This window comes from Chinchilla lanigera, unplaced genomic scaffold, assembly GCF_000276665.1.
Source record: "Chinchilla lanigera isolate Chin_1 unplaced genomic scaffold, ChiLan1.0 scaffold00028, whole genome shotgun sequence".
NCBI lineage: Eukaryota > Metazoa > Chordata > Mammalia > Rodentia > Chinchillidae > Chinchilla > Chinchilla lanigera.
Genome location: NW_004955429.1, coordinates 19,426,689 through 19,444,360, shown reverse-complemented (window position 1 = coordinate 19,444,360; position 17,672 = coordinate 19,426,689). Strand labels below are relative to the sequence as shown.

At 43.2% G+C, this 17,672-nt stretch overlaps 1 protein-coding gene across 1 annotated transcript in view; it reads left to right on the top strand.

Annotated features, from left to right (window-relative positions):
• Meig1 (meiosis/spermiogenesis associated 1) overlaps positions 1-9,357 on the top strand; it is a gene marked incomplete in the record, with an annotated part of 9,830 nt that extends 473 nt beyond the window's left edge. Inside the window, 4 exon segments of the mRNA XM_013515369.1 lie at positions 1-265; positions 3,920-4,258; positions 4,512-4,679; positions 9,005-9,357. Coding sequence (XP_013370823.1) covers positions 4,542-4,679; positions 9,005-9,133 — 267 coding nt within the window.
• Positions 9,358-17,672: the final 8,315 nt, after the last annotated feature.

Below are 17,672 nucleotides of genomic sequence, written 5' to 3'. Positions count from 1 at the left end.
GGCGGGCGGTGGCCTGGGCCGGGCTGGCCCGCCTGCTGCGGCTCCGCGAGGGGTGGCTTCTCCTCGGGCTGAGATGCGGGAGGCCACCCCGTCGCGGGGAGGTCCCGTCTGGGTGCGCGGGCTGCGCGGCTTTGGAACCCAAGGCTTCTGGGTGCCGCCCCAAGCGGTCGGGAAAAGAACGCTGCGCAAACGCGGTTGAACGGCCCCGCAAGTCCTGAAAGTAGCTTACTCTTGCTGTGCTCGGTCTTGAAGGGCGATGAGATAGGTAGGTTCCGTAAATTCGGGGTTAATAAACGTTGTAGTCACCCCTTCATGATCAGGACCCGCGCGGCACGTAGAGAGTGGAGCCGGAGATGCTGAGGTTTACCTTGGTTTCAGTTGCCCTTTGGGCATCCGTTGGCCCAGCCTCTAAGCCCCTCTTGCAGAAATAATGGAGCGGGAAGGACCTGGACGATTAGGCAGGGTGATGATCTTGGGGGTTTAAAGTCACTAAGAGCAAAAGACGCCTCAGAGCGGAAGACGAGGGGAGTCGGCGCGGCTGGCTGAACCAGGGGGGGGGCACTGCTGAACGGAAACTCGACGGTGTCGGGGCCTTGAGACTTGCAGTTTTTTCAGTACCCGCGTAAGCCTGAATAGCGTCTAGTAAAATCCACTTTCCACAGACTAGTCACTCGGGCATTGCCATTTGCCCGCCGGGGAGAAACAATTGAATATTATACATATTAAATGTTTTTATCAATTTTTTGTCACAACCTTCCGTGAAGAAACGGCTCAGTCTGGGTCCTGAATGTCGCTGACGTTACCAATGGAACTAGTAGTGCCACTGAATTTCCCCAAATCACGAAAATAGTTAAGGAATTTTGAGTCGATCCTTCCTACTTTTAGTTTCATTCTGTTTTAGATAAATTGAAAATAAGCTGAGTGTGTTGGCGTGGATCTGTAATCCCAGCCCCAGGGGTCGGGAGGCTGAGTCGGGATGATGCCATGAGTTCGAGGCCAGCCTCAGCTACATAATGAACTCCAGGCCAAGCTGAACTAGGTAGCAAGACCCTGTCTCCAAAAAAATAAAAGAAAGTGGGGCTGGGGATTTACCTCAGCGGCACAGCACCTGCCTGGCAAGCATGAGGTCGTGAGTTCGATTCCCGGTATCAGAAAAAAAAATAAAAATAAAAGAAAGTAAGACAGATGAAAAAATGGAATTTACATCAGCCGTACATAGCACAACTACAGTGGATGCAGAAAATACTGTTGTGGTGAAAACGACATTCATGTTCCCTTTAGATATTTTGAGAAAACAAACTTGGAAATGCCTGATAATAGATAAATCTTTCTGCTGAGAAAAATAGTGATAGCCCCAGAAGTCCAATTGAATCCAACATATTTTTTGCTGTTCTGGTAGATGTCACTTTTTATGTGTGTAGTTGGTATAACTGTATGACCAAAAAAATGACAAAAGGTTGCACTGATGATGTTTAAGTCCATAGCTTTTGAATGAGATGTGCAAGGAAATATTAGGTGTCAAAAAGCCAAGCCTACAGCAAAAACAGCTTTGGGAAAACAAAAACCAAAGACTGCACCACTGCTTTCAGAGAATACACTTCATCTGTAAAAACAGTGTAGGTAATTCAACCTGTAAATTCATATAAAAACATGACTTTTTTTTTTTTTTTTGTCTTTTTGAGATAGGGTCTCATGATGCAGTTCAGGTTGGCCTTGAGCTCACTTTGTAACCCAGGCTGGTCTCAAACTCGCAATGGTCCTCCTGCCTCAGCCTCCTGAGTGCTGGGATTACAGGTGTAGGCCACCATGCCTGGGTAACATGACTCATTTCAATGGGTTTTTTTGAGACAGAGTCTCACTGTGTAGCTCAGGCTAGCCTTGAACTCACTATGTAGTCCAGGTGGGCCTAGAATTCATGGCAATCCTCCTGCCTCAGCCTCCCAAGTGCTGGGATTAGATGTGTACCACCATGCCCAGTTTGAAAGTATTTTTAACACTATGAATTCATGCTTTCGCCTTTCATGTTTCTTGACATCATATTTTCTATTATATAGATATACTAAATGTAAGATAGATAGATAGATGGATAGATAAATAGATTGATAGATAGATAGATATGAATGGATTATCAGGCTGTCCCACTTGTGCCAGCTCACTTGGTGTAGTATTCCATGCATCAGTGATATGATGAACTTCCCATGAAGTGAATGGAATTAGAGGACAAAGATTTTAACTGAAACATGTCTAATTTATTATCTTGCCAGATAGTCCAAATTTTATATGTCATGCAATACAGTGAAGCGCCTTAAAATTCAGCATGAGCATGAATCTAAACTGATAGCTCACCTGATAGAATAATGCTGATGTTCTCTGGCAACATGCAAGCTGATATTCACACTGGGGAAAATATAAACATATATTCTTGGGCTGGGGATTTAGCTCAGTGGCAAAAAGCGCCTGCCTGGCAAGCACAAGGTCATGAGTTCGGTTCCTGGTACCGGAGAAAAACCAAAAATAAATAAATAAATAAACATATATTCTTTTACATTGCTGCTACTTTCTTCAGGATAAGAACCACATGACTCAAATGACAATTTAAATTAATTCATAGGGGCTGGGGATGTAGCTCAGTGGCACAAGTGCCTGCCTGGCAAGTGCAAGGTCCTGAGTTTGATTCCCTGTATCAAAATAATTAATTAATTAATTAATTAATATCTGGAGCTAAGTCCAAATAATGGTGGGAATTATTATGATTTTTGAGACAGGGTCTCCCTGTGTAGTGCACACTAGCCTTGAACCCACTGTGTACCCCAGGCTGGCCTCAAACTCATGGCGATCCTCCTGCCTCAGCCTCTAGAGTGCTGGCATTAAAGCATGCCCTCTAGGCCATGCCTAGCTAACTGTGGGAATTATGATTTCAGAATAGAACGTAAATGGCATACTCTTTTAATGTTAAATAAGTAATGCAATAAAAACCTAGAAGAAAGAAAAGGAGAGAAAGTTAATCTTTTTCATAGAGAAGAGTCCACCAGGGCTTGTATATGACTGATACATGCAGCTGAAAGAAGCAGCTCGATTTCCTGGTCACCTTCATTATCTTTTATTAACTGTGGAGGTGCATTGCTCATAACCAAGGTACATTCAGTGGAAATTCAGCAAGTCTATTGCCTTTTCCATTTCCTCTCTTTCCTACTGTTAAGTCCAGGTCAAACTAAATTTATCACCCCTGCAAAAGCGTTTATTATAGGACTCTTTTTTATAAAACTTCTCGAGTTTGTCAGGGTTCCCCATTAATGTGGGGCAATGTTAGCACACTATCAAGGACGTGTATTTCTACCTGATGTGATGATTATTTTAACTTTTTTGTGCTTTAGTGTATTTCTGATCTTTTGAACCTAATGAGGATTTGGCATTGTGATTGAAAAAATTTATGCATTATGACTAATGCATAGGAAGTCTGACTTTAAAATGTTTCAGCCAATTGAAAGATACTTTAATAGAAAAAGGGATTCAAGGAATTATGGTTTAAACTCTGGGCACCATTTCAGCTAATGATGTTTGGTAGTAAAATAAAAAGTAGCTAAGGAAAACCAGTACTAGATTATATCCTTGGGAAACAGGTTGTAGGGATATAGGGCCAGGATATAGGGATATAGGACCTGGCAGGCTTGAGGTCCTGAGTTTGATCGCCGATGCTGAAAAAGCAAGCATACAAAACAACTGGCCTTAGAAGTTTGGCGTGTGGATTTGTAAGGTGAGCCCAGGGCCTCACGTGTGCTAGGCACTTGTTCCACAGCTAAGCTCTACAGGAGCCCTGAGGTTGGCGCAGGCACATACAGGCAGAGCGGGAATGTTTGCATTTCCTAGACGCTGGGTGACCTGCACTGTTTTATAATCAATGTCTTCTGTGTCCTGACAGCCACACAGCTTGCAAGGAGGCCTCTTCTCACGTCAGTCTGTCACAGGCCTGGGTGCCACGGAACCTGGACACGTGGAGGGCAGTGACCGGGACGTCTCCACGCAGCTAAAAGTAGAAGAAGAAACCATCGCTTCCCGGCAAGAAAAAAGGGAAGAGAGGGCGAACTCTGATCATACTTTCTGTTTTTGAAGAAAAAGAGACAGAGACAGTTTTAAATACAATTATATGAAATACTGGTGGAGTATTGAGACATCTACTGAGGAGTTATAAATAAGAGTATGTTTTCAGAAATGTGCAAGCTATTACCTGGAACACCAGAACTGGTATACAACTTTTAGGGTATTACCCCATAATTACAAATACAATTTTATTGGATGTGTACTTATCAGGGCTTTTAGGGTTTGGGGGTCGGGGGGTTGTTTTCCAAAACAGAGCATGAATCATTCAAAAATTTGGAATTGAATATTTAAAATGTAATACGTTTCCTGGGATTCTTGACTCTGCATAATTTTGTCTTAGTTTTGCTCATTCTAAAGGGACTTTGAAAATCGTCACTTAAGTTATCTATTAATGTTGTTTTAAAATCTTTCAGAAATAATTGCTCATTGAAGCCTCTGTAGCCATGGCTAGTTCTGACGTGAAACCCAAATCAATAAGTCGTGCCAAAAAATGGTCAGAAGAGATAGAAAATCTGTACAGATTTCAACAAGCAGGATATCGTGACGAAATTGAGTATAAACAAGTGAAACAAGTCTCCATGGTAAGATTTGTGCCGCTACCCACTGGAACACACAGTGAGCTTGTTAGACGGTAAAATCCATTTTTAAAGACAAAGAGCCAAGCAATAACTGAAGAAGATCCTACTGCAGACATTTTATGGAGGAGGAGGCTAGGGCCCAAGAAGATGCTTTGTCAGGCAGATTGGGAAAACCGGCGGCCCCGCAGCTGGGGAGTTTGGAACTTTTTTATCCAGCACCTGTGTTCTGCTAAGTGAGTTTTTTACAGTAGGTGGACCCTAAAATAATCATTTTCCCCCACTCAGGAAACCTGTTATCTGACACCCAGTGTGTTGCATAACTGTTACTTCCCTCCTGTGTATTTCAACTGTAAAGTAGGGGTTAATTTACATTCTCAGTGGAGATTATATGTAATAGAAATTGTTAAAGAACATCTGACTTTGGTTGTACTTTCCAGGCTTTCCTGAGAGCAGACAGAGCTTTACAAAGATTAGACCAAAATGTAGACCATGCACCCGCACAGAATTTCTTTTTTAATTCATGTATTCTACTAGCTATTAAGAAATACAGTATTCAATACTATTGTAGAATCTGATGTAATATTCATAAATATACATAATACTTAGATCCAGAGTTACAGCAAAGTTTTTTGTTTTTATTTTTGTTTTGTTTTGTTTTGTATCAGGAATTGATCTCAGGATCTTGCACTTGCCAGGCAGGCACTTGTGCTGCTGAGCTATATCCCCAGCGTTACAGAAAAGTATTCTTATCTTTTAAAAAAATTTTTTTTAACTTTTAATTCACCATTTTTCAGAGAATAATTAATGTGTGGATTTTGCAGATCTTTTTGGTCTCTACTCTGAATACTTCCTTAAAAAGTATATAGGAAAAAAATGGAAGAACTACAGAACTAAAATGTAAACCAGACATGGTGGCTCATGCCTGTAATCCCAGCACTCACGAGGCTGAGGCAGGAGGATCACCAAGAGTTTGAGGCCAGCCTGGGCTATAGAGTGACTTCAAGGCCAGCCTAAACTATACAGTGAGACCCTGTATCAAAAAGTAAATTAAGGGCCAGGGATATAGCTCAGTGGCATAAGTGCCTGCCTGGCAAGCCTGAGGTCATGAGTGTGATTCCTGGTACAAAAAAAAATTTAAAAAGAGGAGTATTAGAACTAAAATGTAGCAGGCTTTTTTTGTTTGTTTGTTTTTTTCTCCGGTTCCGGGAATTGAACTCATGATGTCACGCTTGCCAGGCAGGCGCCGTGCTGCTGAGCTAAATCCCCAGCCCCTGTAACAGGCTTTTTAATAGACATTAATTTAGCAGATAGTATTCAGCTGGTGAGAAAGAGAGTTAAAAATGCTGATCAAATGAAGGTTTGATTACTGTGACTTTTATATATCTGTCTTTTGATGTCTATTACATTTTACTCTGGTCTTATTACCAAAAGACTGTTTTCATTCCCTTACCATCTATGGATTTGGAATAGGGAAAACATAAGCATTATCACTTCAGTGTTGTTCAAAAATAAGCTCCCTACCTTGCCTTAGGGTCGGGGTGCCAGGGCTGGGTGTAGCTCAGTGGTGGAGCGCTTGCTTAGCAAGTGTAAGGCCCTGGGGTTGGTGCCCAACACTGAAAAAATAAAAGAGAGGCTTGGAGTGCTCCGAAAGACACACAGGACCCGGGGTTGTGTGGGAAGTGTGAGTCATGCGTCGTTCCTGCAGCTGCACCGCAATACCAATAATGCTATTGGGATGAAATCAGATAGAAGAAGGCAAAGAACATCTTTTACGAGGAAGTTCCAAAGAGCAAATGCTTTGTGTTTAATTCAGTCTATATTTATTGGGTAGTTGCCGCACACAGATTTCTGTACCAAATGTACTAGGAGACCCAGACATAGGTAAAAGACTGACAGAGCTCCGGAAACGCCAGGAGCCCCGGGAAGCACGCAGGGTTTGCATCTCCCAGCCCTGAGCGTGGTTCTCAAGGCCAGCTGGCCTGCGTTTCCCCCACCTTACGGTGCCTGCCGGAGAGAACTGTTACAGGAGTTAAACCTGTGTCTAAAGTGCCTGACATCGCAGTGCTCCCTGTAACTTGTTGAATGAATACAGAGAAAATGTTGAACAATTAACTGGCATTAATGCATGATCGCTTTTATTATTCTCGTTCTCTTGGAGGAGAAACTAGGTGGTAACAGGAACAATGCGGTCGTATTCAAGTCCAAGTATGTGTACCTTCAGGAAAAACAGCACAGGGATTTAGAGAAAGGAAAAGTGACTCCTTTGTGGGGACCATCCTCAGGAAAGGCTGCAGGCGCCCAGTGGCCTTTGCAGAGCACCTGGGAAGATGGATAGGGTGGCAACTGAAGACTTGCCCTGGGGACGTCCCCACCTGTGTGCAGGCGGCTAGGGTCCGAGTGGAGTCCTTTTCCTCCCCTGAAGCGCACACCGGCCCGCGTGCTGACTTCCCCGCAGGAGCAGAAGGCAGCTACGCTCACGGATTGCATCACTGCATTCTGCCCGGAAGGCCGGCCCACGTCAAATGGGGAGGATCAAGGGCAAAGCCAAGAAAAAGAGAACTCGGAGATGTTACTTCCCTCCTGTTTAAAAAGTATCTAGAGGCCAATGAGCAGAAGCCCAGCTACCTGTGTTGAGGATCTTGCCCCTGGGGCTCTGAGTGCTCCTAAGCGGTCCCGGGCGCTGTGTCTTCCTACGGTGAGGTGCTCTTCAGGACCCTAGCAGGGGAACAAGGCCCACGGTGGCGTCTGGAGCTTGTCACCTCCTCCCGATGATGATCCAAGCCAGGGTGGAGAAGCGGCTGTGTAGTTAAGTCTCAGAGGGCCTGCCACGGTTCATCAGATATACAGCTGTCTATTTTTACTAATTCATAATTAGACGAGACAACAGAAAAAATACATTATAGGAAATAAAAGGGCTGACCTGGTGTCTGGAGCTTTTCTTCCAGCTGAGAGCTCTGTGTCTGTAAGCAGGGAACGGGAAAGGGAAGGGCTGAGGGTGCTGAAGAGCCAGCTTTGATTCTCTACAGCCTGGAGAATGGGTTTGGAGGGTGATAGAGCCCCTCTCGCAAAGTCTAGAAGGCACACGTTTAACAATAGGAACACATTAGCCCGATCTAGAAGGCATAACATTGGATTTTGAGAGAAAAGGGAGAAAAATGTTCAAACGAGATCAGTCAGCAAACCAATATCAGCACAGCAGAGGGAACAGTGAAGGAAAGAACAGCTTGCCGGGGACTGCATTCGGCACCTCAGATTTTACAGTAAATTCAACCGCAGCCGAGGCGTGCTGGCATACACCTACAGTCTCAGCTACGTGGGAGCTTAACCAAGACCTTGTTTCAAAATAAGCAGTAAAATGGGCTAGGGATGTAGCTGAGCGAGAGAGGGGTCGTAGCTGGGAGAGAGGGTGCACACAGCCTGGATTCAGTCCCCACGACCACAAAAAAAAGGGACTTCAAGGTAGATTTGAAATTTAAACTGAGCCGGGCGTGGTGGCTCATGCCTGTAATCCCAGCACTCGGGAGGCTGAGGCAGGAGGATCATCGCGAGTTCAAGACCAGCCTGGGCTGCAAAGTGAGCTCAAGGCCAGCCTGAGCTGCATAACTAGACCCTGTCTCAAAAAGACCAAAAAAAAAAAAAAAAAAAAAAATTTAAGCTGAGGGAAATACACATCGCCTTTCTGCCTCTAGCAATTTCTTTTTTTTCTTTTCTTTTGGGGCGTGCATTGAGATGGGTCTCCCTTGAGCTGGGACAATGACAGGTGTGGCCACCACGCCAGGCCAAGACATTTCAAACCTACTTGTTTAAGTCCCTAGCTGACATCCAGAGCAGGCAGCCCGAGTTTCCTCCTGGGGTAGACATTTAGAAGTTACAATGTTTGAAACCGTATACAAACATAAGAAGGATGAAGTTTAGCTTGCTTCAGATGTCTCCATGATCATGGAAGTGCTGTAGGCATTTAAATCCAGAAAGTGGGCTGTACAGAGAAAAGAGCTAAATTAGTTGTTCTGTCACAGTATATAAAATGGCCATGAGCCAAGCGTGGTGGTGCAAACCTGCCCTCCCAGTACTTGGCAGGCTGAGGCAGGAGGATCGGTGTGAGTTTGAGGCCAACCTGAGCTACACAGTAAGACCCTGTCTCAAAAAAAAGAAAACAAAAAGTAGCAACACAAGTTGTGTTTTGTGTGTATGATACTCTCGAGTTAGAGCACTTATAAATTTAAGTGTATAATGGGGGGGCAGCAAGTTGTACTTTTAACTATTTGATAGACGTGAGATAAAATAAAACTGGCATTACAACATTTCTATTCTGGTGTTTGCCGGTGCAGGTAGATCGCTGGCCGGAGACGGGCTATGTGAAGAAACTGCAGAGGCGGGACAATACCTTCTATTACTACAACAAGCAGAGGGAGTGTGATGACAAGGAGGTCCACAAAGTGAAAATCTACGCTTACTAACCTTTCTCCTTCACAGCACCTGGAAGTTCTATCTTGAGAATTCACTCTTTCCACTCTGTATCATGGAAATGTTTGTCATTTTACGAAGATGATTCAAAATGCAATCTTCAGTGTAATGTTTCGCAATCCAGAAACCATGGAACTTGGTATCTCTGAATCATCCCGTCATCCTGCCCTGTTCTAAAGTATAATTGCAGAAGTATTAAAAGTTATAACCTTCTTGATCCTGCTTTTCACTTTATTTTTTTTTCCCCAGAGCTGGGGATCAAACCTCTTCCTTTCACACATGCTCATCAAGCCTTCTACCACTGTTCTACCTCCCCATCTCTTTTTTATTTTTTACTTTGAGGCATAGTCTCACTAAGCTTCCCGGGCTGGCCTCGAACTTGCGCTCCTGCTGCCCCAGCCTCCTGCGTAGCTGGGATTGTAGTGTGCACCAACACACCTGGCTCTTTAGCTGTGGTAGAGCATCACATATGGGGGGAACCATTCCAACAGCCGGGCTAGTGATACATCTTCCTATAGCAGATTAGCACCCCACCCAATCCCTGTCCTCGCCTTTAACTCTTTCCTAGATCATCATGTTCAACTGCTAGATCTGCATTTTGTGATACGAGAGCTTTTCTTCCTCTAGAGTCCTTTGTCTCTGGCTGGGAAGACTGCTCATGCCAAGAATAATGGCCACTGAGGGGCAGCCCTCACCATGCCTTCACCGTGGAATGCGTGGCCTCCTGCTCCAACACCCTGCTAGCTCAGGAGTGGGTCTGAGGCATGTGTTTCACATTGGCTCCCAGTGGGTCCCCAGTAAGACTGAGACTTCAGTCACTCCTGTAGGATCGTGACCAAGTTTTGGGGTGCTGGAGTCTCCTTCTGGAGGTAGTTTCCAGGTTCTTTCCATCCACACAAAGACTTAGTCAAGACAAGCACAAAGGGTAGCAAATTTTTATGAACGGCACGAAAAGTGTTATAGCTGGTATCTAGATGTCCCCACAAAGCCTCATGTGGTCATAGTTGGGCCTTTGTGGATATGGGGTGTGTGCTGCTGAGATCAAGAAGGTGAGGCTGAGATTGATTCACAGTGTGATGCTAGGATTAAAGGTGTCTGTTACCCACCCTTAGGGCAGGTAGCCTGCATAAAATATAAGAGACTGAAAGAGTATGACTAGTTTCTTGCTTGTAGCTTGCTGCCGTGCTGACTTCTGCCCTCTGCCTTTTGCCTGGAATGAACTATTTCTCCTCTGTTGTGTCCCTTTGCCATGCCACCCTGCTTTGGAGCCAGCTAGCTGTGAAGTGAAACCTCTACACACTGTAGGCAAATAAACCTTTCCTCCTTTAACTTTGGGTGTTGGGCATTTTGTCTCAGCAACAAGAAAAGACCAAAAAAAACCAGGGTCTACAGAGCAAGTTTGGGCCAAGTACAAAAAGAAGCACACCCTACAGGGCGAGAGTTGCCCATATGCAAAAGAGAACACAATGGCAAAAACACACCTGTTGTTTTGTGTCATCCTCCCCTCAGCTGATGTCAGATCTAGGCCATCCTACTGAAAACCTGCTCCAGTTCTCGAAGTCCACATACAGGGCTTTGGGAACAGCTCTCTGCATCCGTCCTGGTGTTTCATAATTAACAAGTCACACCTATGTCCCCAGTCAGCTTTACCACACCCTAACCTCCTGCCTCATTTCCCCTTGAGAGACAGAAACTCCTATAATTAATTCCGTATGGGCTGCTGAGGGAGTGGAGGTTTCTCTCTTCTACAGCTGCTTCCAGCTGGAAGGTGCTGCAGACCCAGCCTACTGGGGATTATGTGTGCTCCAACCACTTTGGCTGGGTTGAAGAGAAAAACGGATAGAAGACAATGAGCAAAGAATCAGTGACTACAGATCTATCTGTTCAGTGGGCAAAAGAAAGCAACTTTACTATTAGTTGAGGGTATAGAACCCAAATATGAGGAGCAGGCCAGATTTCCACACTGCTTGTGGAGGACCAAGTCTGGCAAATAGGAAGGTTGACAGGCTGAGAGCCAGAGCCTTAGCAAGATCACCCACATAATGGATCTAAAAACAGAAGCCTCAATACAGGTATGCATTTAAGCTGTAGTGGATTAGGTGTCATTAGTGACCCTACTTACCTGACCTGGATCAGTCCTGGAGCCTTGCTTTGTGAAGAGGAGCCTCAGGAATAGCTTTCTTCCTAGTCCTATGAAAAGTCTAGTGAGCATTTCCATGTAGGGAAATGCTACAGCTTGTCGCTGCATCTCTTGAGGAAGAACCAGAATGGCTCTTCAGGAACTGGGAACGAGGCTAAGGTCTTGAGGGGCTGTAGGGCTGCCCTTCTTGCCTCCATATCTGCATTTTGATTTTGCAAGGAGACTTTAGACATGGCTCTTTGGGTTCTCTTGCAATGGATGACAGCAACCTGCTTGGGAAGATGGACTGTCTCTAAGAGTTGAAGAATTTTGTGTTTGTGCTTTATAGATGATTGTTTATTAGTCAACAAGCTCCTCCTTCTCAGACTGCATGGCCATGTGCCACCAGAAAGGCATATTTGGAGTCTGTATAAATGTATAACTTCTTCTGTTTTTCTAATACCAGAGCTTAAGTCAGCTAGTAGCTGTGCCTTTTGAGCAGAGATCCCAGAAAGAAGTTAGCCTCACTGACCTGCTATGAACTGACAATTGTCAGAGGTCTGGTAGATCACAAGAGTGCTCACAAGAATGGCTAATTTCTGGGCCTGCAGGCCTCAGAGAAGCAGGATTAGGAATAGTGCAAATTTTATGATAACCTCAGGAGTGTCTAAGAGCATGGCCTAATACTTGGCAAGCTATTCCCCTGTTAATCCCAGTAACATTTGGTTTCAAGAATCACTCTGACCTGAAGGGGAGTCAGGGCTTCTAGTCTGTGTCCTAAAGTTAATTTAGCAGCTTCTTCTATAGCTGCTATTGTCCTCAAGCAGGACAGCCACCCAGCACCCACTCCATCTAACTTTTTCAAAAGTGTGCCACCGGGCAGAATTCTTCCCTTAGCCTCTTGGTCAAGACACTCAAAGCAATCCCTCTCTTTTATATGTAGAGGAAGAAAGGTTTTCTTTCTTTGTTTTTCTTTGAAGGGTTTTCTTAAATAGGAATACACCATGCAGCAGGATCTACCTGTTGGCTAATTTGGTCAAGGAGACCTGGTACAGTCCCAGCAGGTAAAATCCATTTTGGGCTTTGTCAGAATTTGGGATTTGCCCTCAATTTTGCTAGTGAACCTCTTCCTAGTAAGGGAGGAGGACACCGTAGAACAAGTAGAAGCTCATGATTAAACATTTGGTCTTCAATGTCAATGTGACACATCAGAATAAGAGTAAAGAATCTCCAGTAGAGGTCTCATTGACCCCAACTATGGCTGTAGATCTAGAGGAGGGTTTTCTAGAGAAATAAGTCAAAACAGAATGAAATGGGCTGAGGATTTAGCTCAGCAGCACAGCATCTGCCTGGCAAGTACGAGGTCATGAGTTCAATTTCCAGTACCAGAAAAAAAAAACAGAATGAAATAATTGAATTGACTCGTCCATGATGTCCAGGGTTACCTAGGGTTTCTCATAGGAGATGGTGATGTCTGAGGACAGGGGTTTTATAGACGAGATCGGGAGCGTTCAGGGTAGTATGGCCATAGATGACAGGGGTACTATAGTTTCCCAGAGTGGGGAATGAGAGTTTGCATCTTTATAAATCTATAAGTAGCTAACTATATCTTATTATGGCTGAATACAGCTTTCTGATAGAAAGTCCCATGTGCTGCTCAGAAGAATGTGTATTCTGTTGTTGGGAGGAACACTCTTACATATCTACGAAGCCCGTTTGTTAAAGTTTCTCTCTGCAGTCTTCCCATGGGCTTCCATTCTCCTTTCAGCTCCTTCCTGGGTCCCAGGGACCTAGTTATCACCTTGTTTTCTTCCTCACATTGCTATATTCCAGTGTCTGGACACTAAATCTCAGTGAGGCTCTTTCTCTGCTGCTCACCACTCTGCCATCTTCCCAGAAGTCTGCTCTCCTTGACTTAAGCATTTGTGTTGAGAAGTCTGCTGTGATTCTTATGGACTTTTCTTTATAAGTGATGTGTTTCTTTCTTTCTAATATTCTGTTTTGTGTTGAATTTCTGAAATCTTGAGTACTATACATCTTCCTGTGGATTTTTGTCTGTTTGTTTGTTTTTGTTTTCTGGTACCAGGAATCGAACTCACAACCTTGCCCTTGCCAGGCAGGCTCTGTGCTGCTGAGCTAAATTCCCAGCCCCCATGTGGATTTTTTTTCTGATCATGTCTAATTGGGGTTCTATATGTATCACTTATTTGTATGTGAAATTCTTTTCTCATGCTTAAGACTGTTCTGCCTACAGTGGTCCATGTGGCTTCTGCCAGCTTAAACTCAGCTGGGAAGTCAGGCATGGTGGTGTACACCTGCTATTCCAGCACTCAGGAGGCTAAGGCAGGAGGAACACTATGGGTTCAAGGCCAACCTGGACTACACAGTGAGTTCAAGGCTAGCCTGATCTACATAGTGAGACTCTGTCAAAAACAAAAACAAAAGCAAAAACAAAAAACTCAGCTGGGAGCTACTAGATGAAGCCAGCAGTTGATGTGAGTTCTGATCTCAGCTGGCCTTTCTCCAAAATAGCTCTTGGCCAATCTCCCTCTCTTCCAGGATGTCTGAATCAGAGCAGCGCGCCAGCCAGTGCACTCTGCTTTGTCCATTGCTTTAATTCCATTGCTATGTTTCTCTATGGAGACCTTCGGGGTTGCTAGTAGTCAATGTGCATCTGCAAGTTCGAGCCACCCTTCCTCTGCAGTGAGTCCAGACTTAGGGAGACGGTGCACCTGCCATCTGATTCTTGGTTGAAGTTTAATGCTATTACTTCTGGGGAAAGGTTCTTTATGTGTTTTGTGTTGTCTTCTGATTTTTATTGATTCCAGCTCATCTTATATCATTCTTTTTTGTATCATCTAGTCTCTGTGGGTTTCATTTTTATGGCCCCTTGCTATTTTAGTGTTTTGTTTTGTTTTGTTTTGTTTGTACCAGGAATCGAATTCAGGACCTTGCGTTTGCCAGGCAGGCACTTGTGCTGCTGAGCTATATCCCCAGCCCTAGCCCCTTGCTATTTTTAAGCAGTCTTTCATTTGATGACCATGAGCAACAACCCTGTCTTCAAGATCTGATATTCTATCTTCATAGAACATGCTTAAGTAAATGTAAAGAAATTGAAATTCTCTCATACATATTATCAGATCACAGTGCAATGAAACTGGAAATCAGTGGCAAAGGAAACCACAAAAACTGCCTAAACACATGGAAATGGAACAATACCCTCCTGCACAACCAATGGGTCACAGATGAAATTAAAGTACAAGTTGGACAGTTTCTAAAATGGGTATCTAAAATGAATAGACACTTCTCAGATGAAGAAGTACAAACAGAAAATACATATATGAGAAAATGTTCAACATCACTGGTCATTCAAGAAATGCAAATTAGCTGGGTATAGTGGCGCACGCCTGTAATCCCAGCACTCAGGAGGCTGACGCAGGAGGATTGTTGCAAGTTCGAGACCAGCCTGGGCTACAAAGTGAGCTCAAGTCCCGCCTGAACTGCATAGTGAGACCTTGTCTCAAAAAGACCAAAGGAAACAAAAAAAAAGAAATGCAAATTAAAACAACACCAAGATGCCATTTTCCCCCAGAAAGAATGACTTCCATCAAGAAATTACCCAACAATAAATGCTGGCAAGACTGTGGGGTAAAGGAAACCCTTCTCCACTGTTGGTGGGAGTGTAAATTGGTACAACCACTATGGAAATCAGTATGCAGATTTATCAAAATACTAAAACTTGGGCCAAAGATATAGTGGTATAAACCCCTGCTTCGCAAGCACAAGGTCCTCAGTTTGTTTCCTGTTGCCAAAAAATAAAAGTTAAAAAAAAATAAAACTAGAAGTTCAGCCGGGCATTTTGATGCACACCTGTAATCCCAGCACTTGGGAGGCTGAAGCAGGAGGATCATTGTGAGTTTGAGACCAGCCTGGGCTACAAAGTGAGCTCAAGGCCAGCCTGAGCTGCACAGCGAGACTCTGTCTCAAAAAGACAGAAACAAAAACAAACAAAAAAGTCCCATTTGACAGCTGTGCCCCTTCTACGTATCTTCCCAAAAGAGTTAAAAGAATCATACTACAGTGATATATGCATACCCATGTGCATAGCACCACAGTTATTTGTAATAACTAAATCTTATGAACAGCCCATATGCCCATCAGCAGATGAATGGATAAAGAAAATGTGGTTTTTATATACAGTTGAATACTACTCTGTAATAAAGGATAAACTTGAGACATTTTTAGGTAAATGGATGGGTGCCAGGTACGTAATTTTAAGCGAGGTAAATCAGGCACACACATTTAAAAATCTTATTGTGTCTGTTGTGTGAGAATACCAAAGGGTAAATAAGGACCAAAATGGGTAATAGATATTGGAAATAGGAGGAAAATGTTAAAAAGGGAAGAGGAACAAGGGATGGAGGAGGGGCAAGGAAGGAAGTGAATAGGGATAAAAGAAGAATGGAAGGAAAACAATAGAAACAAAATTTTGTAAATAAAAACAGAAAGGTGAGCCACCCTCCCCCCTCCTCCACTGGCATGGGAGCCAAGATGAGCCCTGGACCGCTTTGGAAGCCTCAGTGACCACATTCCCCATGGCACACCATTGTGGAACCACCCTCAGCACCAGGGAGCTTTGGGAGCCTGTGCCTGCCACTCACACATCATGGGAGTGAGGCTGAGCTCTGGGGAAACGCTGCATCTTTGAAAATCACAAAATGATGGAGTAAAATGCAATCTCAGATTGCCACCCACCCAGAAAAAGTCCAGGAAACATCAACATAGAAGAGCTTGTAAGTCACACACCTGAAATTTCTGAAATGATAGCAACTCAAGTAAAGGAACAACTCCATCAGGCCATAGAAGACATCAGATCAGAAATAATCTCTCAGGTAAAAAAAGAAACAGCAACAATAATGAAAGAATTGCTCAGCACATGTAAAGAAGATGTAGATGAAAAAATAAGAGGAGCATAGGAAAATGGTGGAAACCTTGAATGAACAGTATAGGAAAGAATTACAAGGCATGAAACAGATTCAAACAGATATCCAGGAAATTGAGAAGTCCAATGAAAGATGGCAAAACCACTTGAATGAAACTGAAGATAGACTTTCAGACCTTGAAGACAGCATTGCGGCTAATAATCCCAAAAGGAAGGATCCCTTAAAAATAACAAGGAACCAGGAAATAACAATTCAACAGCTGGAAAATGATGCAAAGAAAAACAATGTAAGTTAAGTAGGTGTCAATGAAATAGCAGGAAGCAACACAAATGACATTAAAAGATTATTTGCAGAAATCATAGCAGAAAATTTCCCAAGCATGGAAAAATAATCTGACATACAGTTCAGTGAGGCATGTAGAATTCCAATTAGCCATAACCAAAATAAGTCTGTACCCAGACATATAATAATCAAGATCCCAGAAATTTAGCAAAAGAATAATATTAAAAGCTGTTAGAGGAAAGAAACAGATCACCTATAAAGGAAAGCCCATAAAAAATCATGGGAAGATAACAGTATGTAATGTAGCAACCATTGTTAATTCTTATCATTTTGTTTTGAGGTCATGTATCATTTTTGTTGTTTTGTGTTGTTTTGATTCTGTCTTCATTGTTTTGTTAGTTTTTTTTAATTTTTAAAATAAAAGAAATTTAAAAAGGAAAGGAACCACCAAGCAGGGTAAGCAATTAAACAGAGGGAAAAAGTAGGGAACCAATAGCACGAAAATTACATGACAAAGATGAGCCGGTACATATCAGTTATAACCATTAAATGGTCTCAATTCACCAATCAAAAGAAGCAGACTGGCAAAGTGCATCAAGAAACAAAATCCAAGAGTATGCTGCATATATGAAACACATTTAACCAAAAAGGAAATTCATAGTATGAAAGTCAAAGGATGGAAAACAATACTCTGTGCAACAAGAACCCAGAACAAAGCAGGGGTAGCTATTTTGTTTGCAGACAATGTGAACTTCAAACTAAAAATGACCAAAAGAGACAAAGAAAGTCACCACATACCTGTTAGGGGAAAACTGCAAAAGGAAGGGATAACAATCATACATATGTATGAACCAAATACAGGAGCACCCAACTATATAAGACAAATTTTAACAGATGTGAAAAATCAAATAAGCAGTCATGCAATCATAACAGGGTACTTTAACACCCCATTGTCACAAAGAGATAGACCAACTAGACAAAAAAGTCAGCAAAGAAATAATAGAACTAAACCAAACTTGTGAACAAATGGACTTAGTAGACCTTTTCACAGTGTTCCACCCAACAACATCAGAATACACATTTGTCTCAGCTGCACCCAGGACATTCTCCAAAATAGATCACATACTAGCCCATAGAAAATGCTTAAGTAAATGCAAAGGAATTGAAATTATGCCATGCATACTACCA